This window comes from Helicoverpa armigera, chromosome 2 (genome assembly GCF_030705265.1).
Source record: "Helicoverpa armigera isolate CAAS_96S chromosome 2, ASM3070526v1, whole genome shotgun sequence".
In the NCBI taxonomy this organism is placed as follows: domain Eukaryota; kingdom Metazoa; phylum Arthropoda; class Insecta; order Lepidoptera; family Noctuidae; genus Helicoverpa; species Helicoverpa armigera.
In genome coordinates this window covers 3,776,670-3,802,070 of record NC_087121.1, presented here as the reverse complement: position 1 = coordinate 3,802,070, position 25,401 = coordinate 3,776,670, and the positions used below count along the sequence as shown (strand labels likewise).

Sequence of the window (25,401 nt, the reverse complement as noted above, 5' to 3'; positions counted from 1 at the left end):
CGATAATTAGCTAATGGACAATTTATTATTTACGACTGTTTTAATTAAGCTGCTTGTTTTACGAAGCTTTTGGGAGAATTAATTAATGCTTTATCTACTTTTTTATTACAATTATATTGTCGGAATGAAAAATTCTATGTCAAATAACTTCAATTTTCATTATAAAATATTCTTCACTAGAAATATTTGAAAACCTACTAAACATTACTTTATTGATAGTTTCAGTGAGATAAACGTCAAAACTCTGTACTTAAACTCATGCATTCAACTTGTTGAGATGAGTATCATTCGCACTCGAGTCTTCAGAACAGAACATCAGAATCCAATATAAGAGCACTGAAAACTTTCAGTCAGCCGGTTTGGTCTCATAAATCAGTAGGTATAAAGATGAATGGTAGCACGCCCGCAACAGTGATCCGGTATTTCTACGGTATCAGAACTACTAAAAACTTTGTTTGAATTCACTGTTCTCTTTAAAGAAAAACCACCAATAGGCCAACTCTCGTCCCACTGTTTAGTGGTAAGTAAGATGTAAGAGTAATATGCTCTAACGTATCATTTCAATCGTTAATCACAACTGGTTTGACATTCCTTCATTTACGATCATGAACATAATCCTATATGACATTGATGTGGCAAACGCTTCTCAGATGGTGACAAAAACTATGATATAATCTGTCATTACACTATGTAACAAGAGATACCTATATAAAAACACGAATTATAGACAAACGAGAGTAGACATAAGTTGATATTTATTTAGTGCAGGTGAACAAACTATAGGTTATGTTATTTTGTTCTTGTAAATTATAAAAATAGTGAAAACGGTAAATCCTTATTTACCTACTAACCAACTGTGCAATTCGGCGTGAAATAGAATTGAAAAACAATAAAAAAATCGTTTGAATATTATCTTTTTGCAAGTTTTATTTCATTTTTAATAACAATCACTTCAGCATTTACTTAAAAAACCTAATTTACTTTGATATAACAAAACATCTTTTAATTAAATCAAGTCAACAGCTTCAATATGAATGAAGATAATTATAATCAGATAGTCACAGCATAGGATTTAGAGAGCATATAGTCTTAACAATAGTTAAAATCAGATATGACTAGACTATGTCATGTCTTGTGTATAACATGTCGAATTAATAAAATAATAGTTGCACGCTTTCTACCTTAAACTCCATGGTTCGTCTAGTTTTTAGTAAGCCGGCTTCTTAAATTAAATCAATTTGGAAAACAAAGAAAGCGTGTTTTGGGTAATTAGTGTAGCCCTTTTAAGTTTGTTGTAAGTAGGTTTGTTAAACATGTGAATTTAATTGAATAATTGTGTTAGATATACGTAGATTAAATGTAGATTAATTCTATACAGTACGTTTAAGGCATATTAACTAATGTGTATAAAAATAAGCCCCAATTTATATATACTTTGGCAATGGGAACTAAGCGAGAGTGCTAATAAGTCTTAATATCAAAAAATGTGAGATTAGCGTATTAGCTACTTAAATCTCCTTATTTAATGGGACTAGAAATCTCATTTATGTGCATTCGGGGTAGATGTACTACAGTCGTAAATAACCTCCATGGAAAAAACTCTTTTAATAAAATTATTTAATTAAGTTCAGCTTTGAATGGTCTCAAAGCAAACGCTAGTCAGAGAGGATAATAAAGATAAACACTATGCGTTAGAAATATGCCTGAGAATATCTAGAGAAATAGAAAAGCTTTTCTTAGAAACCGTGTGTAGAACTAGACCCAATTTATGCCTTGATTTTATTTTCTATTGCGCTCTATATTTAGCGCAGGAGGTCAGATAGGCAGTCGCTTCTTGTAAAGCACTGGTACTCAGCTGAATCCAGTTAGACTGGAAGCCGACCCCAACATGATTGGGAAAAGGCTCGGAGGATGATCTATATTTAGCGCAGACCAAAGTATCGGATATAAAAATATTGTTAATCTCCTTCTAGCGGCGTGTTAAGCACCCGTTCCGCGAGCAATGATCTCGGAGATAAAGATTAAAATAAACATAATCGTTAGTTTCATGTAACCTTATTCCTTTCATAAGTAAATTTTATTTTCATGCTGACTTGGGAATGGTGGAAGAAGTATTTAAGCCGGGTTTAAGCGGCTCGTTAATCAGTCGGTGGGAGTTATTAGAGTGAACTGAGGTTAATCGGCTACTATCGTGATGGCGGTTAGTCGGTTCCTCTGTCATTACTTATGCACATGCAATCTTGGAAGCGTTTATGTAATGGTTGATCTGGACTTAGAAATTAATGAGTGTCAAGATTAGAAAGGATTGCTTGAAAAATTTGTCCAAAATGTAATTATCAAAAAGCATTTTTCGGATATCTGCTTTACATATGTATTATTTGAATTTCAAGTCCCTTATTTCGATATTCTACGCTGTAGAGCAACAGAAAATCAAATATGGTTTAAAATAAACCACTGTTTAAACAATTCGCAAATAATTATCTATAATCAATAACAGTCTTTTCAAAGTATGGTCTGGTCACTTAAAGTAATTATATATCTCGATGATTTTTAGTAATATAATGATGATGGTTAGGAAATATCTTACAAATAATTATAAAATGGGAAAGTGCTATAATTATTATTACAGTAAGGTGTTGAAGTTTCTTACGAAATAAATGACAGAGGCACGCACTACTTATGAAGATGGTACTGACGCAGCTCTTAATAGATTTAAAAAGCTACTTTAAAACTTCTATTTGAAATTTCTATTTGCTACCGCCATTATCTGTAATTTTATTTAGAATTTCGCTCACAAAGCTATTACGTCTGGCGTTTTTTCGCCAATTATTTTGCAATACTTTTTTGCGCGACTTACCGTACAAAATAGGCGAACATTTTTTTTTTCAAATTTTGCCCACCTCATTATCTTATTACAGTTTTACAGATTGCTAGTAATTTAGTGTTTTCTTTTCAGTTATTGAATAAAATAAGGCTTAATGATGGACATACACGATTTTCAAATCTTCATCTGTCTAGCCTTTTACCAATTATGTTGGGGTCAGCTTTCATTTAAACTATTACAGCTCTGTATCTCAATAAATATCAATTTGTCAGATTGAGAGGTTATACAGATGTTTGAGATACCAAATATCGTGACGTGTTGTCAGAATTTCAGACTTCTGACCATCCGTGAAAGATATCATCTTACTTCAAACTAGGCTAACATAAATGAATTGTCTTTGATTAAGTACCTATGTATTGTAGCGAGTATATAGCGCGCTCGGGACCGGGATCTTTGATATATTTAAATAAAAGGTCTTCAACAATGAACTTAACTTTGTGTTTATTTTCTGATTGCAAGCGAAGTGACAAGTTTAGTATCAAAACCTATTCTATTCAAACATATTTAAATGGTTGTCCAGCCAGGGACCAAACAACAAATCAAATCTAAAGACTAAAAAGTTTCTAACTGTTCTACAGTACCTAGGTATAATACTTAGTGGGATCACCCGTTTTAACCCTCTGCAGCTGAGGTGGTAGTCCCACAGACACCGCAAAATACAAAATCTAGTTTTTTACCGTCATTTTTCAAATTCGTGCGCCAGCTCTTCGAGTACCTTCCTATAAAGGGCTCGCGCGTCGGACAGTGTGCGGGAGGCGGTCACAGTGAGCTTACTTTATCGTGGAGGAAGAAAAGTGTCCACGGGACTACCACGTCAGCGTCAAGGTAAGTTTCCACGAGACTACCACCTCAGTCAAATGGTTATATCTTCATAGTGTCTCCTAAACTACCACGTCAGTAAACTAGTTTAAATGACTCATTATTTCGTGTTATTTTCCAATTTTCATAAAATATTACATGAATACTTTAATTACTAATCAATTAACTTGAATACCAAGCTAACTAGTGTTAAGTACCTAACAAGTTTTTAGATGGACATCTCAAGCAACAACCCTAAACCAGGTTCTGCTCGTAAAAGAACATCGGCTGGAACTCTCCAGAGTCATGAAGGGGAAATATTGAACTAACTGTAACAGGAAAGTGACGATGCGTTTAGTGTTAGGTATTGATGATAAAGATGGAGATCCATAAGTTTCGAGCCTGAAACCGAACTCGATGAAGATGACGCCATTTCACGTGAAGAAGAGTTTTAGGCATGGATGGGGGGTCCCTTCATCTCTAGTAGTTCGATTTGTTCCACTAAGTGACAAAACATTTTGTTATATTTTTCCAACTTAAATAAAAAGACAAACTAAGTATCGTTGCTGTGATTGTTTGAAGTCAATTTGCCTTCAGTTCTCTAAGCCACTGTGTGATAATTGCCAAAAAAAGGTGTGACTTTGAATCACTCTAGTTTATAATTTGACCAACGAATGTATCTCATTTTTCCAACACTGATTTATATTATTGTGAACTTTTAAAATATGTAATGTAAAATTTGAAAAAGTTGATTTTATTACTATTTTTAGTTCATAAATGATTAAGTAGAATTTTTCAGACTGATTTGACATATGTAAATAAAAGTTATTTAATTTTGAAAGTACATTTTGTTTTTTTTATTCCAAGTTAATTTAACATTTAAAATAGGCTATAAATCTAATAAATATCAATAAGTTAGCTGTATAGTTTAATTTTACAAAAATATTTGCACTTAAAGTGGTGTCTCGTGTACTACCACCTCAGTTGAATTGTAAAAATTTGACCACGTCAGTTGCAGAGGGTTAAATAACATGATTTTTCTAAGTAAAGGTGAAATATTAGCACATCTAACAGCATATTAAATTATGTAAAATATCATTTATTTCCGTTCTTGATGGATTGGTAGGAATATATCTTACGTCAGTCGATAGCAGTTGTTTTGCATTTATTAACTGCCAAGTTCTTATGATTAATCTAGTTTACAAGTTGTTAAACGGCTGTTTAGATTTCAGATAGGTGCGTATTTCTATAGACTTATATTTTATTCGTACTTGGACAGAGCTGTTAATTGAATTTCATTCTTAATTAAATTGTTTTAAAGCTTTTAGAGTATTTTTTGCAATATTCTTTGCAGAGAATTAGGAATTTATGATTTTATGTTCGGTGTTAGTACTTTATCTCTTAGATTAACATGCGCCCTGCTTAGCTCTTAATAATTGTGACTTTTTACAGCAAGACATCTCTTTAAAACACACCGAAGCAGTGAATTTTTTTACCGCTACAAACCATCTTCAATAACTGATAATTAAAAAGATCATAACAACGCATGCATTTCTACAGTACTAATTTAGTAATCATCTCGAAGTCAATGATAACTATGGTTCAAGTTAAGGCGCTGAATGCCCAAATTGGCTTGTCTCAAAAATTTTTTTGGCCAAATTTACACATTTTTTGACGGCAAAAAAAATATGTATTAATCTTGAACATATTTCTGAGGACCCTGTTAATTTCAAAACACGTTCTCGAAAATTTTTTTTCTCGATACAAAAATACCTGTAGTATGTGTTACCTACTTATCAACGTACATTGTTAAATTTTTTAACATTAACGAGTCCATATGTAAATACAGAACTTGGTTAATATTTATTTTTGAACACTCAAATCATTTTAATTTAAATGTAGGTACATATGTTACGAACGTTAGGAACGGCGCGTCATCAGACTTCTCTCTCAGAGAAAGAGAATGTTTTGGGTGCATTCAGCCTCTTAACTGCTAAAGTTCAAGTTTAGCTGGGAGATCGCATTCCCACCGTAATGTGTTAGCAACAAGTAACAAGATGGAAATGAAACAGATTAAGCAACTTAACTAGCTATTATCTTTAACTATTCGTCATTATTAATCTCTGCGCTCGCGCATTCGAGCGATCATGTGCAGTTGTGTACCCGCAATGTTGTAGGGTTGCCATTTTATTTCAAAAATTATTTGCAAAAAAAATTGTTAATATTGTTTTTTATATAAAGTTTATATCTCCGCTTTATGGCAAATACAGCTATTTTTAAATATTCCGACCATAAAAGATGAAATAATATACTTCACGTCACATTTTTTATTCATAATAATTTTTTGAATGTAGGTATTCATAACTACATCGAAGACAGCGAATGAACAACTGAAAAGCAACCCCTGGTAACATCACGAAAAATCGTTCAAAACCAACTCGGTAACCCTACCACTTGTGGGCGCTGTAGTTAATCAGCTGTAATGTGCAGACCGCGCCATTAGGGGCGCCAGATTGCGCCTCTGCCTTACAATGCGATGCGATAGCTTTACTTAGCTAACACTCGTGTGACGTCGCGTCGCGAAATATAGCAGGTTGCCATACCTGAATGGGCGCTATAGATTCAACTTTTTGGACATGTGAAATCCATGGACTAATTATTTACTTGATTAATTGGAAAAAAAAAATAAGAAGAAGACATTATTTATGATTTATTTAACGATAAATTCTTAACTCATTCCTATAAAGGATTTTACAACATTATTATTTGCAATCGTAAAATGGCAGATAACATTACTTGTACAATGTACCTGAGCACAATGTAGAGGTACATGTAAAATAAATTATAAATAAAACTCAATTAATTTTAAAGATCAATCTAAATATTCATTACGCCGAAGCTCGAAGTTAAAACGCTCATAAATTACCAGCAACGATGGTAAATAAATTAACAATTAATATGAAACCAGCGTGCACACGCTACAAATATTAACTATTTTTAGTAGTTACCATAAACATGTTAAATATAAATATTTCTTGTACGTAAGTTTGCCGATAACCATCCGAACATCGGTTTTAGTACGCGCAAAACCAAATTACGCTTGTATCGAATATCGAGGGGTGGATGTCGAACAAAAAAGCATCGCCTTATACTGTGAACATTTTACTTCAGCACATTATTATTAAGCTTGAATCCATTGTAAAACTTGTATCGATTTTTATATTTTTCTTAATTATTATATATACCACGATGCAACACAAATAACATTTGAACTTGGCCTATTTTTTCTGCAGGCTATTGTTATTGTTATTACACCTTTGATATTGTACGAAAATATCTGTTTCGGTAAAAATTGTTTTCATCTTCCTTAATCTATCTATTTCACAAGTATTTTTTTATTCACTCGGTCACAAAACCCTTCTTAATCCGTCTTAAAAATAGCCACGACTTATTTACAACCTAAAAAATATCAAATAATTAGTTTCCGTACTACTAAACCTGTAATTAATAATTATTCGCCAAAGGGCCTTGACCCCTCTCTCCTTGACCAGGTGAAACCGTTCGTTCCTAAAATAGCTTACACACGGCGTGCAGAGGACGTTACATGACAAACTAACTTAAGTACCGTTGTAACGAGCTCATCAGCTACTGGCGATTACTGAACCGAGGCCTAACTTCACCTGCAATTTAAACCTTCGTTCTTAAATCAACTGTTTACATTTAAAATTGAAGAAGTCGTGGTGGTGAAGAACAATCAAGTATGAGTGTTCGGGTTCAGACAAGTACCAATGCAACTTTTCTGAGTTTGTATATACTTTCTAAGTATGTATATCTTAGACACCAATGACTGTGATACCTACGGAAGGCACGTTAAACTGTCGTTGAACATCTTTGGCTGTCTTTACGGATGGTCAGAAGCCAGTAAGTCTGACAACCTGTCTTACAAGGGGTATTTAGTAGCCCTTGTAGCTGGGTTAAGGAACTGAGATAGGCGGTCGCTCCTTGTAAAACACTGGTACTCGGCTGCATCAAGTAAGACTGGAAGCCGACCCCAAATAGTTGGGAAAAGGCTCGGAAGATGATGAACTGTTTACTCCTTTATTCACGTTCCATTTCCAAAGCTGAACTGTTGTTTTAATAATAACGAACGTTTATGTTGTCGGGGTGCTTGGACCTACTGTGCGCCCGTGGGCAGCGCTTGCGACCGCTGGATTTGTACTACGATATTCTACGGTTTGGTTAAACTGTATCTTGTGGCTCTTCTATATTAGACCGAAAGAAAAAAAAAGTTTTAATGTTCAGAAAAACGCAGTTCAATGTGTGATTGCTTCGCTACCACTGCTTAAAAAAGTCATTTTTTAATGATTGATTCAGTACAGTATACTGACTGACTCTTTTACATTAAAATGTATAACTAACAACAAATAGTTTACCCCAGCTTAAAAAGAAAATGTTGATTGTGATCAATTGACTTTTCAATATTTTTCTCGTTAAAGTATTTATCAATAAAATTGCTAGAAAACAGAGACATCATCGTGCTGTGCAATTACAAACGAAAGTGTTTTTTTATTAGTTATAAAATTATTATCTAGGTATCAATAAATTGAATTATTTTGTAGTTTCATTGAATCAAGTCATTATCAATAGGTTATCTAAAAGATTAACTTATGTCGATGTAAATTTGTAAATTCAAAGATTCCGACAAATTGAGACCTCTTTTTGGAGAGGGTTAAAATAATGAACATTTTGGGAAGTTAGTTAAAAAGTTGGAGAGCTTCTAATTTACCAAATACACACAGTACATTTTATGAAACCTTAAGTAAATTTAACACCATGTTATGTTACTTACATTAAATAACCACTGCTCTTATGTAACCGCTGCCTTACCTCAAGGTTATCTCAGTGTGCTAGTGGCTGCATTCTTCCCTAACCACTTTATTCTGCTTCCAACTGTTTCTGGACCCTGAATGACCAGTACTATCCCCTACTATGTCTATCATATGCCTGGCATAGAACTATGAATGTGTTAGCGAATATTTTACACCTACCTGGGTTATGTACCTACTAAAGCCTTTTGGATAACGTAGCAAATGCACCATTAAAGGATACCAAATTATAATAATAAGCCACAACACTGTTACCCATTGATCAAATCAGCGATTCGATTAATTAAAATGGTTCGGTTGTCGTATAGTTAAATGATGCAATTCACCGTAAGTCTACACTACATTTCCTTTCTTCTGGTTTCATTCAAAATGAATACAATTTGACTATATTTCTTGATTATGCCTTATGTACTCAAAAAGTGAGAGAGTAGCTTCAGTAGCTTGATGAAGCTATTAAGTTATTAACTTCAAGTAGACATTTAAAAGCATATTAGTTACATGCCCCAATTAAGTTAATACGTACTATTAAATATAACGCAAATTGCGTTTATTTTGGGAAGAGTATTTAAAACTAGATTACCTACTGAATAATTGATTTTCATGTACTTGTATATCTTATTGTGTCATTTGACGTATATTTTTGGGCCCCAGTGCATTTAAGGTACGAAGCCGTTATTTTTTATGTTTTAATCTATGTGGAACTCAAATGAGAAGTCAGATTTAATTGTCAAAGCGGCCATTCACACTTGACGGTGTTATTTTTATTTATTTCCAATATTTTAGACATAAAAGCTAATAAAATAAATCCAATGGTTATTTTATAGGTGTGGTGAATTTTAATTGCGATAATTTTGTAGAATTCTTATTGAATGATGCAATAATATTCTGGTTATGTTCAGAACTCGTTGGTGAGATCTATATGGTCACTATTGGTCATCAAATTGGTGTGAATCGAAACTAATGTCATTGTACTTTTATTTTTTTTCTTGAAGAAACAGAATTTTGGAGCGTACCGATATTGAGAATATGATTAAGTGTGAAGAGTGACGAATGAGTAAACTTTTATTTAAAGGCCATTAAAAGCCTTTCGATTTACGTAGCTTCTGTTTTGCGTCATCAAATTTTAAAATAACCATTTGTCTTCCAACCAGCATGTTTAACGTCATCCTTAATTTATGCTTTGCAAGGTGTAAGGTACCTATAATATTTTATTTCGGCGAGTATTAAGAAACTTTCAAAAAGTAACAAGGAGGTACCTATCTTCTTTAAGGCTGCACAAAAAGCGATGAAGTCATCTTTTACAGTTTTTCGATTATGTCATCCAGGTCGACCAAAGAACCTTCCCATACCTACGTCCTCAAAATACGTGACGAATCAAATAACAATTCCTTCACAGCAACAAAAATAACAGTATATAAATAAATTCAGTATTCTTTTCCAATATACAAGAATTATTCCTAGCTACAAATTACTTAAGAAAACATCGTCTATTTTACTCAAAACGTAGTAGGGGAACGCATTCCGCTAGAGGCGAGATGATTATTTCCTTCGACTTGTCAGCACACCTCTATAGCTTCCAGAGCACCTCTAGTGCTAGAGATGTGCCTCGATCGCATGACCGGGAGCTGTTATTATTTCTCCACGTCCGATAATATTAACGCGAGCATTACTCTTGTATATTTAAGCGTTTTCGAATTAGATAGCTGCCACAAATTGTAAGGTGGTACCGACTTTTATCGATGTACGAGTCATTTTATGAGTGCAGTGCAACGGTAACGTGGATGTTAAGTTAGACTTGAATCTTTTGCTTAAAATTAAATATTGTAGTTTGTTCATTTACATAGATATTTACACACAAAAATTTACAAAAAAGATACCTAGTAAAAAAAAACACTTAAAAACGTCAAAAAATTCACCCCCGTTGGTGTCAACTAGGAACGTGCCCGAAAGGCTGCCAGCATTCATTTAAGTTTATTTCTAACTCTTTCTCTCCCACAATGTATATTTCTAACATAACCAATTGTTGGTCCACCCATCTGCAAAAGCTGTTTTTATCCACTCTATTTCAATTCCATTTTACTCAGTTAAAGAAAAACAATTTCCCAAGTCTCTCCCATCCCTCTCACCTCCCTACGTTAGAAAGAGACACAGCACAAGATTATCTAAGCTTGTAAACAACAGGATCGGCACCATTAAAGGGGAATTCGAATAAAACCTCCTACAATTAACACGTTGCATAGTTATTATAACAAATGGGATATGTCGCTTCATGTCAAGTGAATGCGTTTTTGTACCACCCTACACCTGTTTGGAATGCGTTTCCTGTGCCCGTCTTTAAGTTTTTACTCAGTTATGTATGTTATTTTATTTTATGTTATGTAAGTAACGGTTTGGGATACGTAACATTTTGTAAGTGTTAATTAACTGTAGAAAATGGTGTATTAATCTTGAAAGCTGGAGGAGAGGAATGGGAATTCAATATCGTGGAGATGGTGACATTAAAAATCTTTACAGCCTTTTCATGCTTGTGGATTTACTGAGTGGAAAATTCCCTCGGAACATGTCAAAAAACAATAAAGTACCTACTTCGAAAACTAAGGTATCCATCAAACTGTTATTTAGATATAATAATATCATTTATCTAGACACACGGCAGTGTGTCCGCCAAGTTCGAGCAAAAAAAGCGACACACCGGCCGTGGGTTATATTACACGAACCATTTCGGGCCAAATTCGACCCCCTGTAACTCAAAATCTATTTTATTTACGCATATAAAATTTCTAGTATCTGTTGAGACCTCCTCACTTATCTAAAATACAAAATTTCATTAATATACCTATTGTAGGTCTTGAGATATTGACGTCAAAAAATCGCTATTTTTACTATACACTCACTGACTGACTGACTGACTGACTCTCTCTCACTCATCAAAAACCTAGACCACTCCCAATGGTCGTATTGACTTGAAATTTGGCATGGAGGTAGGTCTTTATGTCAAGGTAAAGGGAAAAATCTGAAAATGGCCAAGTGTGAGTCGGTTTCAAAATAATGAAGGTGTTTTATACCCGGTGTAAATAATACCCCTAAGGAACTAAAACGACCTAAATTTATCTATATTTATATAATATATCTTCGAATGGTACAAAGGTTTGTATTAAGTCAAAGTAAAGTAAAAATCTGAAAACGGCCAAGTGTGAATCAGTTTCGAAAATAACGAATGTGTAACTTTGATCCACGAACATAATATATGATAACATGTCATGTCAGTCAGTTGGTAAATCTAGTCCATTTAGTTAATCTAGTTCATTTCTTTGTAAGAAACAAAGTGCAAATAAAAAAATCTAAAAGATAGTATAAATGAGACATTTCTTTAACTAACTTCATCATAAGAAAAAAATAAAATAAACAACCTCACAAAAATAAATGAAATCCCACCCAAAACAAAAATGTGAAAGAATGCCAAGTTCGATAATATGGGAATGCTTCGCCTATAAAAGAAGTGAGATCTGAATAAGTACCAAGTTCCATACACATACCTCAGTTAAAAATAGTTACTTTTTAATGATATTACTTGGCAAGTTTTAATAGAAAATTAAATACTTGATTCATTGCGTTTAGTAGGTTTATAACAAGGTGTATGAAAACTTGCCAAGTAACATCATTAAAAAGTAACTATTTTTAACTGAGGTATGTGTATGGAACTTGGTACTTATTCAGATCTCACTTCTTTTATAGGCGAAGCATTCCCATATTATCGAACTTGGCATTCTTTCACATTTTTGTTTTGGGTGGGATATATTCTTTACTATCTTCATTCGAAAATGTCAAATTGTCTGAGTTATGTGAGAATATTCGGTTTTCGATACAATCTATGTCCTACAATAAAAGTCCACTTATATATTCCCATCTTGAGTTGACGTACCTACTTATTCCTTATCATAATATGACAAGTTACAAGAAATAAATGTCAGTCTTTACTTTATTGAGATAAATACATACCTATCTATCATATAACCTTAATTATGACAAGCTAAGTGAGACGAACGGCTCAATTTGGTTCGCAATCCATCTAACTACGGTGTCCAGGGCTTATAAACTAGCAAACACCAAGTTTTACATATTTCATACTAACGTTAGTTACTGATTTAAGTATACCGGCTTTCATAAATGGACGAATAAATCAAGTAGTGCGCAAACAAACACGGAATGCATTGGAACTTAATGAGATTCTAATTACACTGCAAACTTAAATAGGTAGTTCAACATGTAGTAGGTAATAAGGAAACGTGTAAAACTGTGTTTGTAGTGATTTATATAAAAATTGCAATAATTATGTGGCAATTACACGATGAAAATAAATGATAGAAATAATAAGTGTAGTTTACGTTTCACGGTAAATTTAGCCTGCTGCTCCTCGTACTCCTCGACTAAAAAAATGATAAGATTATTCTGAAAATCTTATTGAATCGTGCTAGGCCTCTCACGGAAGTGCATCTATGGTAGTGATGATTCTAATGTTACCTATTCTTTGCCATTTCTTATATTTAGCTCTAACAATTATAGGTACTGAAGTAACTTTTCCACTCTGAATTCAGCCATTTACCTCTCGCATTTTAACTCTTCCGCAGCCACTTACAGCCAACTTTAGAGCTCTCAATAGGTTTGAGAAGATATATAGGTAATTTAATTAGAACTTCATTAGCAATGCATTTAAATTCTTCCCTATAAACAGCAGGTACCTCATTTAAATAAAACCAGGTTCTTGTAAACTGGCCTTCTACTCCGTTACCACGCAACTCTTCTATTATATTTAGCTAATATTTATGCAAGCGCGCCCTCTATGGGCTTAATAACATTTATCAATATCCAACAAACAGTTCTATTTGCGATATCGCATTCACAATATTGATAAACGAGGTACGAAACTCGAATAGTTAGTTTCTCTTTTAGGCTTTCCGATGATAACAGGTATCGTGGTCTCGTGTTAGTGTGTAATGAATTTCTTACTAATAAAGGACATGACAATGTTCGATTTAGTGCTAAAGGCTGTTGCTGTTTCGCATACATTATAATAACACGAATTAGAACACAGATATATTACTTGGGTGTATTCGTTTATCAATAGTGTACTTATGCCCCCGAACTAAGTGTCACTTAGAATAAGGGCTACCCCAACACTTAAAAGTTATAAGAAACACTTAAACTTTGGTGAAAACGAATTTTGTATTAAGTGTTCCTTAAATGCTCTTAAGGAATCCCTTAATTTAGGTATTTGTTGGTGAATTTAACATTTGAAATAGGTAATCCTTCCTTCTTATTAGTAGACAGATAGTTCCGAATCTTTTTATAACGCGATCGGTAAATAAGCAAACCATTTTTTCGTATATTTGTTTTTCTCACCAGTCCACATTTTATACCACACTCATCGCTCACAGCATTACGCCTATAACTTATAATATTCGATCAATTATTCAAACTTATTCGACCACAACTAACTGTAAATTCTCGGAATAATCGGAAAAGTTTCCCGCCAAACATTCATCTCATAGTTTAATGAGCAATTTGAAGCTTCTTAATTGTAACATAACGTTTGTAATCGCACGAATATGAATTCATCCTACTCTACTGCGCACGCGACTTAACTATTTCACTAAATAACATCGAAATTATTCCATTGTTTTAACCGCGGAGGGAGGAAAGATAGCAGAGATGCCGTAAGGAAGGTAGGTCAGGTGCTTTCTTGTAGGCCAAGCAACGTAAGGTTGGTAATCAGTAACTAGGCTAGAACTAACGAGACGTTCGGATTTCTTGTCAAATTAAAACCAATGTGTCAAAGATTGGTCTTGATTGATTGGTGATTTTCTTTTAAAGATAATGGCATGGTTCCATTCAAAGTGTGTAAGTGATGAATGATTTTGCGTAATGACATCTCCGCCAGTAATTTTGTTCTCCATGGTTTCAACAAATAAATATAAATAAAATGCTCACAGACTGACGTGTTCATCCATCGAGACACGCATTTGTGTATGTTATGCAAATTATCTATTTTCAATTTCCCCGGGTTTATCCAGTGAAGGGTTGCGTGATAACGAATGGAATTATAACGTTGTTTGATTGGGTTTTTTCAGTTATATTTGAGCAGTTTCGTAAGCAAGATTTAAAGCCGAAATTAGTAATTTTAAAGTTCTTCCTTACTGGTACATTTACATAACAAAACGTAGTAGTACATAGTAATACCGTTGTTACTTTTCAAACAGGGTTTTTACTATGCCATAGCACGCCAATGTTGATTCTGAGCACGTTAGTAGCTGTATAAAATGTTTGACGTATGACACTTCTTTTAGATCTTATTTAAAACAATTCTAAATGATAATGTCTTTGTCTAGAAGAATCTAAATTCTTTATTTGAATACCAATACCTTGTACACGTCAGATCAACGGCATCCTAACGGTGGTCGTTAAACCTCTGTCAAACGCGAAATAAATGCCACCAATGTAATTATTTGCTAATTAGACGAGTACACACATGCAGCTTAATTGCCCCATTTGCATATAATTAGCGTTAGTTGCAGGAACAGCTGCATTATTTATATGTCTAGTAATTTCGTCTTAACTGTAAGAATGGCTATGGTGATTTACCTATAGGTACCTACTTATGTAATCGAGAAGAATTTTTTGTTTGTTTATACCCTAAATAATTCTTAAACTGATGAACCGATATGATAGTTTTTTTTCACTGTTGGAAAGCTACATTATTCTAGAATAATATAGGCTATATTTTATACGGACAGTAGAGCACAAGGGATGCGGGTGAAACCCCGGGAAAACAGCTACTTATTTATATCTCCAGTAATTTCGTCAATTAAGAATGGCAGCCATTGTAATCCTAAGTATTGTTAATGTATTTAATTGAAATAGTTTCGTATCGATTTACCTTCCGGGCAATTGTTACCCTGTATCGATAGTGAAATCAATCGGTATCGGAGCGGTGTCATGTGTTGTTGATGTTGTATTGTTCGCCTTTTTATCGGGATCCAATGTATCGATTTCAAATTGATACTTGTTAACAGTGATACTTAGTAGTGAAAGCGTTATACGATAGTTTATTTGATTTAATTGTAAACTTATTTTCATTTACGCTTAATGAAAATATTGGCTGTCTCACAGAATTTGAAGTAAAACTGTCGTAGCAAGACATTTTTATAGTATTTCATAGGTCACATCAGTACTTGGCGTACAAGGAGTAAATAAGGCTTATCTTCACATACATTGCCATATAATTACACTTCAATAGAAAGAAAACTAGCAACTATTCACACACAGTATAAAAATAGGACTTACAAATCAAGAAAACTTGCTGCTAAGTTAAGATCACATTAGAAACACGAATGGCCTGTCGGTCTTGACAAAGCTATGCATCGTTAGGCGAACGGTTGCAGTTGGCCTATGATCGCAGAATAAGAAAAGATGAGTGGAGATGCCATTATGAAGGTAGGTCAGGCGCCTTCTTCTAGGTCAAATAGACATGGTGGGCATGACCTAAACGATCAGTTACAGGTGAACTAACGAGGCGTTTGGGTTCTTTGGGATATCTGTGAATGATTGTTGGTAGGTATTACAAAAAATTATCGGGTCCAAAGAAGGCGTATAAGGGGCAAAGACAGCAACGTACCTCGTCCCATTTTGGCGCGCTAGTTTCTTAAGAGATTTTCCGTTATGGAACCTCCGCTAGTCATTCTGTTCTCCATGCCTTTGATTCACACTGCTTGTGAGCTCATATATTGTAAGCAGCGCCGGGTGTAATTGTGTGTATTGTCTGTTTATGATGTTATAAGGTGCGATTTACTGGTCTGCTGGTTGCCTAGGATTGGTTGTAGTCGGGTTGGTTTACGGGTTGTTATCATTTAAAGCTTAAATTTTTAAGTATTATGGAATGTTTGATCAGTTTGATCAGAAGACACGAACAAAAATGAAGTATCTACTTTTCATATTTCTTATTTAGGTACCTATTATATAAGATTTTTTAGTGATAAGATACCGACAGTTTTGTCTATAAGTAATTAAAGCTCAATCAATAACATTATTTACTTTGGTACAACCGAAGTGCGGATCGCACAAGCTCAATAACGGTTACATTGATGTCTTCACCCACTTATCTCAAAGAAGCCTCTGCATAATTTGCCAAAAATCAGAAAGCGACCCAGGTACTAATTATACATGTAAATATCTGAATTTACTTCGAATTCCTCTTATTTTGACTGCCTATATTGATTTTCTTAATTCGCGGCCAACAACAACATTCAAAAGCTATAATTACACTCTCGAGCAAAAAAACGAAACTCTTAAACAGTAATGTAATTATTTTATTTAATAAAACTGTTCCTGTATTTTTTTGTTATTTTGATCACAGCATTAAGCTATGTAAGTAATGAGTCGCAGTGGGTGTGAGTGGCTCAACAAGTTTTTGTCAACTTCGCAAATCTGATACGATTACATGATTAGTTCATTAAATGACGACTAACCATTACTTATTATCTTCTATAACTGCCAATCATAAGTCAGCGATCTCTGCTCATATTAACTTAATTTTATGCCGCTAACTTGTCTCGTGTCAAATTAGTTGGAGATAAGGCGCCGACAAAAAGTGTTTGTAACAAATATTGTACCTAACAGCTCTTAGAGCGTCTCGGAATAACAGCGTTAAACATAGACCCGTAACTACATTTGCATAGTGATTGACCATTAAACTTTGCAGAATAGCTGTTTAACTGTTTGTGTCATATTAATATTTGCACGCCTCACTGACTACATAGTGAAGTGAAAATTCGATGAAAGACTTGTACAATGACAGAGAAAACATTGTCATTTTATGTTTGCGTACACACATAGATACGATGAAACAGATAGTACCTACTATGATATAATCGACGTATAATACCATCCCTTATAAACAACGGTATTATGACTGCCTTAACAAGTCAAGTTAGGTCCACAGCTGCTACTTAAATGGTGAGAGACAAAATCTATAAAATATGAGATTGGAGAGAGGTATCACTATCGATAACTAAAAGCTTGCTTACCAGGCGTTTATGCTTATCTCATAATTGTGATTTCATCGACACTGCAGAAATATGCGGTGCTACTGCAAACGCTGTTTGGAGATTGTTTTTGATGGGAAAAGGAATAAAGGGCTATCTGAAATGTGTTTGCAGATAAAGATTTGAGTTATCGTAGAATTTCGCAATAAAAAAATAATTTGATAATAAATTAAAACTACAGAGCATAGTACAATAGCTCGAGCCATTAGGTACCATGTCTTTAAAGAGTAGCTATGGCGATTGATTTTATAATGCCTTTCAGATAATATCAAAACAAACAAATCATACCCAATAATAAAATGCATAACATTATCATATCATTGAATAACCATAATTCCGTATTCATCAGATTCACCGATAAGAATAATCATTGATGACAATCTTTATCATAACTCTGACCGTTAGCCTCGGAGAATCTGCAAAACAAATTATCGTGATTAACCGGTCAATTTGCATCGTCGGCTTGTTTTGTTTGTTGTGATGGTCTGTTCACAACTTTCTCCAGGTCTGGGAATCCGGGAGGTTGCAAATTGCCCACATTATAGGGTAATGCGTTGTACGTTGACAGCTGACAAGACCACCGAGCGATCAATCTGCAAGATTTATGGGCACCAGTGAAAACTGCCTGATGATATTGTATTTATTGACACTGTTGATGTATATTTAGTTTACGTAAAAAAGATGTTTCTACGTAACTTTTTCATTCTTCCTAATATCGACTTCCTAATCGCATTTGATCGTGCGCAGTTACCACTTTCTTAATCACCATCGTAAAAAAAACAATTCTAAAGTAATTTCATTATTTGACACCTTCTCAAGAACATGTTTGTCTATATTGTCAATAAGGTATATTTAATATTGTGGATATATTTTTTGTTGAAAAGAAAATTTAAATCAATAAACATATAGAAAAAAACTTACAACATACATAATTAATTACTTTGCGTGAAGCTTTTTTCTTAAAGCGCAACAGAAAAACAGCCTTTAGTTTTTATTTGTTCCGATAAACATACCTAGATATCTTACGTGTAATTGATGAAATTGATTATAACATTGACATTCGCACATCTATCAGAAACCTGTAGAGAGTAAAAAACATGCAACTACGATGTTAATGTCCTTTGCTCATCTCAAATGTACTGTTATAGGTTTTTTTAGATGCTTAACATAATCTTAGTAGTTACCTATCATAATGTAATGTGATTCATGTAAGGAAGACATTTTTTTGCAAATCATTGTAGGTAGTACCTTTTTTGTCTACGTGACATTAGCTTCTTATAACAATTGCCTATCGCACTCGGAAATTAAGTTATGAAAATATGAGCAAATTCACCATGTTTGAGGGAACAAATACCAGAAATATTTTCTGACCGCGATCAATAAAAAAAACAGTAGGTACGTCAATCGATCATAACAATAACAAAAACTTAACCAGTTAATGTTATATTGGAATTTAACGACACCTAATAAAACGGTATGCGATCACAGAGTGCCCATTATTTTTTGCAACACACTATTTTAATTTAATATTATCTCCAACTTTACCAAGTTGATAAGTGGTCACTTTAAAAAGGTAAACTGTCGAGCAAAATAAAGCACCCAGTTCACTGGGATGTTTTCGTTTCAATATTTATAGGCAGCTGGCGTGTGTAGACGTAAAATCCTTTTGTGGTTGACGGTTTTCTTACCATACCGATTGTGTTTAAGGCTGATGTTTTATATAAGCAGCTTCGCAATCTACACACGGAAGTATTGGCATGTTAAAAGTTCGCCGCGTCTGTAATAAATCTCTCAACTGCTTTTTTATGTCCTATTGATGGCATCCGCAATGATCTTCCCCTAACTGTAGCTATTTCAAGGAAATTCCTTACTTAAGTAAGGAAATAGCTGCTATTTAATTACTCCAGTAAATGGTGAAATACGCCATGGATTTAATCTTGTTGCCATCAAACTTTGTATGTAAATTTTGAAGCTATTCGGCAGTGTGCAACGACCGTTAAGCCAATGCTCTAATGATTCTGACATAACGTTACTTAATTTAACAAGAATAACAGTGTATTATAATTTTATTGCTTTAAAACTTGTTGAACAAATTGGTCTAACTATCCACAAGTGTTAGAACCAACGTTAATGATAATAGGACCGTGAATGTACCAGTTTCATATTAAAATGAAATAACCGTCAAATGGCAGCTAATTATGGCCTCGCGTGTAATTTTCACGAGTATGAACATAGTTGAGGAAAACGAAAGTAATATGCTGTTGAGAAATCAAGCCCCAGTATAAAGTAACTGTTCACTTGTTTTGATTATGTTTTAGATGAAAAACTTCTAATGCCCAGTTAGGCATCATTTCAAATGTGTAACCAGCGTCTCTACCCACTTATCATGAGACTAAGAAATCACGTTGTAATCGGCCAGACTATAATATAATGGCATAGCAACATATTATCAGAAAATAACGCTTTCGTTTCTCACATTTTTAACGCAAATTACCCAAATTGTATTTTAATGTCCGCACTTTCGTTTTACATGACGACATCATGCGATGGCTTAGACAAGCTTTTGTTTTCACGTCTTTATTGTAAAATGGTTTAAGGTAGGTAGGTATAGCTTACAATATAAAAATATCTCAATATTTTTAGACAAATATAATTGTTTTAGAACCTATGAATATTAAGTCTCATTATGCCCTGCTCGTAAAACATACAGAAATAATTCCTTATCATCTTATTGGTGCTTATAATAGTGACCCTTGTTTTCCAAGAAACTATAATACTTACCGAGAGTTCAAATAAAAAAACTTATAAGCAACATTGTTTTAAACCATGTGAGTCACAGTGGCAGTCACCTTGTATTAACACATTACAGTCATGCGATATTCAATGGAACCAGAAAAAGTGCTACACAGTAAGTAAACCAGGTAATTGCAAGGATTAAATAAGTACTTCACCTGCTTTAGACATCGTATGTGGAAAGTTCGCATTTCGCTCGCAGACATAAATTCGGCCAATAAAACCCTTCATCAACATGTCTTCTAGGAAAACTTATCATTTATTACTTACCCGCACTTACGAAGCGCACTTCCCAACAAAATGGCGGGATGCGTACGCGCAGAAGTTGCAATAAACTTTCTATTGCTTGTTATCGATCAAGCGTCTGCAGTTGTGCACATCCGTGCTGTAAATATCTGGATAATAAACGTCTTTCTGTTAAATGTGATTTATTTATCCGAATGTTAATCGTGAAAAATCTCGTGTATTTCGCTTGTAACTAGCCAGTTAGGCGAAGTTTGGTCCTAACAAGCTTTACAATGATGCGATGAGGTAAACTTCCTTGCCTACCGTAGTTTATGGTAATGGATGAGCAGATGCGTAATATAGGAATATCAGGCTATCGAATCGAGTTGCACTGCTAATCATATTTCGTCTTGCAACAATAAAGGACAATCCTCTTAATAGCAATCGTTGTATTTAAACCCTTATAAGGTCTTGCAAGTATACTTATAATCTTGTATTTAATTAAGTGATCAAATCAAAAATAATAAACAAGAATATTTTCCAGGCCTTTTATCTTCAATCATAAACATCGCTCACCGTTTATGTCAACTGCTTCAATTCTTGTTTTATCCAAAAAAGCCATTTAATTTGCGCCTGTCTTTAGTAAATGCTAAGAATGAATAGATTACTGGATGTAAGTGGAACGGGGTGAACAGCCGGCCTTGAGAAGTTGAGCTACATGATGTTTCATTTTTTTCTTGTGAACAGCGTATCCTGTTTGCCAGGACTAGTGAGATCTGACGTACTTATCTGGGTAGGTTCTCATAAAAATAGACATCCTAAATGTCTGCAGGGGATAGGTGTACCTACCTAGGTAGCTGCGGTAGTTTTGTTTTAGAAGGCGAGGTTGATGTCTAAGCGCTTGTGCCTGATCAATTTTGGTAACAGGCTGTAGATACTTTATGCGCTAAAGGGAAATCTTGCTATCATGTTTTTCATAGGCGTTAGTTACTGTAGTGGTACATTGCTTTGCTTAAGTCCTAGAGCGAATTGGTAAATAGTAAAGCATGAAGGTACGTAGGTACGTTCATCTATGCAATCAGTGCTTATTTCAAAATAACTAGGTAAATATTTTTAATTTTCAATTAGGGGCCGTAGGCGTGCGGAGCAATTATTAAAAGTATTCGTACTCTAGTTATTTTCTTCCGATTGATACAGAAAAAAAAAACTTTTAAATAAAAAAAACGACATATCCTCAGTAATGATGTAGTTATGCACACGATACCACCATCTCCAATGTAGGTATTAATACTTAAGGAATATTGTTTTTTAATGAGCGCCCTGCTCACTTGATTGATGTTAAATACACACTCGTAATGTGTGAATGTGTTATTTGCTCGAACCTCAGGCCAATTTAAAAACTTAAATAATTACCTTTGCACCTCAGTTTCTTTTTAAGTTTTGCACCTACAGACATTAAAGAGAGATTTGAGTTAACCACGCCTTTTACTTTATGCTCTTCATAAATTAGTTGGTTATTAATTTAAAAATATGCATAGGTAGGTACATGTTAGTGGTGAGGATAACCAGTTTCTTCATCCTGTCATAAATAACGATATTTTTTGTATCTGATTGCACCTTACGAAAAATAAATATCATGTCGAAAGTAACCCTACTGAGTTTACTTTTCCCAGTCATCTTAATTGTACCTTCTTTTATCACGTAACTAATTTAGCCATTTCTTTGATTTCAGACTGACAATGGAATACTCAAGAAACATTCTGCTAGCAGTGGTGGTGGTGGCGCTGGCTTGCCACAGCAGCGGCGCACCCACCAGGAGGTCACGCGCCGCCGCCCTGCAGACCGAGGAACCCACCACAGCCAGGGAGAACAAACTACAGGACGAGTTCAAGGAAACCACCACCACAACTGAAGCACCAATAACCGCCAGAAGGAACAAAGCCCTCAACCTATTCGGCTTCTACCCCTCCTTCCTAACCTCCGGCGTAGACTACTCCGAAGATGACGATGACATCAACTTCACGGTCAACGACGAGAATTTCGAAGATGAAGACCTCTCCCGAACCATCCCCTCCAGACGCAGACAGCAGAATAAGAAGAAAAATGGCAACGGACAGTACCCGAATGACAGCATCAATTCACTGCAGTACGAGAACTCGCCCATCTTCTACATCAGGCTGCCCCCCACTCCGTACATGTTTGTACCTGGCTTAGGATACGTCTCTCAACCACCAAGCCTCGGCCCCCCAATGGCTCCAATGATGCCACAAGTGCCACCACAGGTAGCAGATCCCTTCATCAACCTGCCTATTGACTTTGTCTCAAATGGAAAACCTACTGGAGTGTATCAATGGAGCGGTGCGCCTGCATACCCTCAAATGCCGCAAGTGGACCCATTCGGATATGGTGGACAGCCCATGATCCCAGCAAGGCCGACGTACAACGTACCCTCATACTCCCCGCCGAAACCTAAGCCTACTCCATCGAACTCAAAGATTACAAACCTTAAAGGCCAGTACGTTTTCAATGGCAAGCCACAGGATAATGTCTACGTGCTAAGAGACACATACAACTCCATATACTCGGATGCCCTACAGAACTTCTACCCTTAAGGCCTGAGTTACGTAGGATAGGATTGTGTCTGGCTCGTATCGAGCTACTGTAATTAACGAATTTCGAGGGACCAACGTGCCGACGTAAAGGGAAAGTTTACAACAAAGTCAATGATCAGTAATTATGACATGGAAAGTTAATTAGCTCTCACACGAAAAATAATGAGTTAAATGAAATCTTAAAAACAATTATTATGCTTAAGAAACGTGAGGGACCAATAACTGCAGCTGACTATCGTTGCAATTAAGTTTACTTGCCAAGAAAAAGCCGAGTCGAAGTAGGCTCGAAGAATTATGAGTGAGATCTGCTACTTAATGAATTTATATTATGAACATAATTTCATATTTTTGATAATACATTCTTTGTTTCACGAAAAAAATATTATATAATCTTATTCAGTGCTTTAACTTCAAACAGCTGTCATTTTGCCAGATTCATAAATCTAATAATTTGATACTCTAATTTAGTTTACCAAATGCAAGGTAGTGTTTTAATATGTTAGGAACATCCTTCCTTCCTTTTCTGTAACAAATATACCTACAAATAGTAATAGATTAGATAGGTTTTTATTGAAAATTTAATGTAAGCATGTAAAGCTATGGAGACTTTTCTAAATATTTATTTTAATATAAGAATTGGTGATGCAATTGAATTGCAGCTGATGTTAATATTTTAATAAGTATTCATAAAAGTCAAACGTAGGATTTATTCGTACTTACCGCTTTCTCTACTAATAAATACCTAATCGACTTAAGTTTGCTAGAATTTTCAGACTCAAGCAAGCAATCGATTTTTCAGTTTCATAATTCAAATCGAATGGGCCACATGTGTCATTTCCCATTGTTAAAATATTTAGTTAATAGATAGCTGCTTTGGTACAAATAAATTCACTTATCGATATGCAAGTATGTTTTATCTATAGCAATAAAATTTTATGGAAATAAAAAAAAATATCTGACTTTAAAGATGGAACGAGAGGATCGATTGATTGCTTCAGAGTGGAAACTAAACTATGCAATAATTTTGGGCAATAACATGTTTTGAGTCAGCGCTAGATTTAAATACTTAATCCTTAATGTTAAATAATTTATTGACCTTATATTTATTCACTAAATTATTTTCCTAGTTTTAAGATCCTAATTAGGTACAAAATAATAAAAAAGAGGCCGTCCATGATAAAAAAGAACTAAATAAAAATAATTATCTACCTACTAATTTAAAGGTAGCTTCATAAATGCACCAACCACTCACACATTAATTGTAACATGTTGGGTGGCAATTAATCTTAGGAAAAAGGTGTTTAAATAATTGGTGTTTACAGATTTTTAATCTTTGATTAAGTACATTGCTACTGTAAATCGAGATTGAATATATAAACCACCACATAATGTAATATTTTATTGCTAGTATGTATTTGATCCATAATTACTTTAAAAGGTAATCCCTAAATACAAAAACTAGTACATAACAAAACAGAAATAAAATCTCTAATTTAGTTTCAGTGCCTGTTTTTAATTAATGGAATTTTGTAAATAGGTTGCTCATTAATTGTCCTATCTACAAAAGACTTATTCAAACACATTGCTTATTATAGGAACAATGTAATAATTTATTTTATAATTATTTAATCACCTTCGGCTAATTTAAGAAAACTAGCGTTATTGATATTTTTTGTGAAGTCAGTTGTACGTAATTTTCTTTACCTTACCTATATCTAGAGAATGATATAATTAGACTAATACAAAATGTCACAATATAGGTAGTTTAAGATACTTTTAATAAATGATTGAATGTCCGTCCGATAATGTAAGAATTTGGGTTATCCATCATTAAATTGTACCTAAAATATAGACCAGGTACTACTCACGATAGTAACGATGTACTTAGATGTTAACAAATAATTAATTTGCAATATAGAATACGAAAATTAAGACAATAAAAATATTTTTCTAGTAAACATGTTATTTTTTATACATACCTTACTCGCCTAATGGATACATAGGTACATAACGCGACAACATTTAAGTTTGAGATTTTGGGTTCGATTCCTAAGATAGAGAGAAGTCTCTCATCAAAATATTACTCTTATTTTATCCACCTATAC

General features: G+C 34.2%; 1 protein-coding gene across 1 annotated transcript in view; it reads left to right on the top strand.

Moving 5' to 3' along the window:
• LOC110377735 (uncharacterized) overlaps positions 1-24,760 on the top strand; it is an 87,397-nt gene extending 62,637 nt beyond the window's left edge. The window contains exon 4 of the mRNA XM_021336733.3: positions 22,417-24,760. Coding sequence (XP_021192408.2) covers positions 22,424-23,296 — 873 coding nt within the window. The 5' untranslated portion in view covers positions 22,417-22,423 and the 3' untranslated portion in view covers positions 23,297-24,760. The remainder of the gene's footprint in view (positions 1-22,416) is intronic.
• Positions 24,761-25,401: the final 641 nt, after the last annotated feature.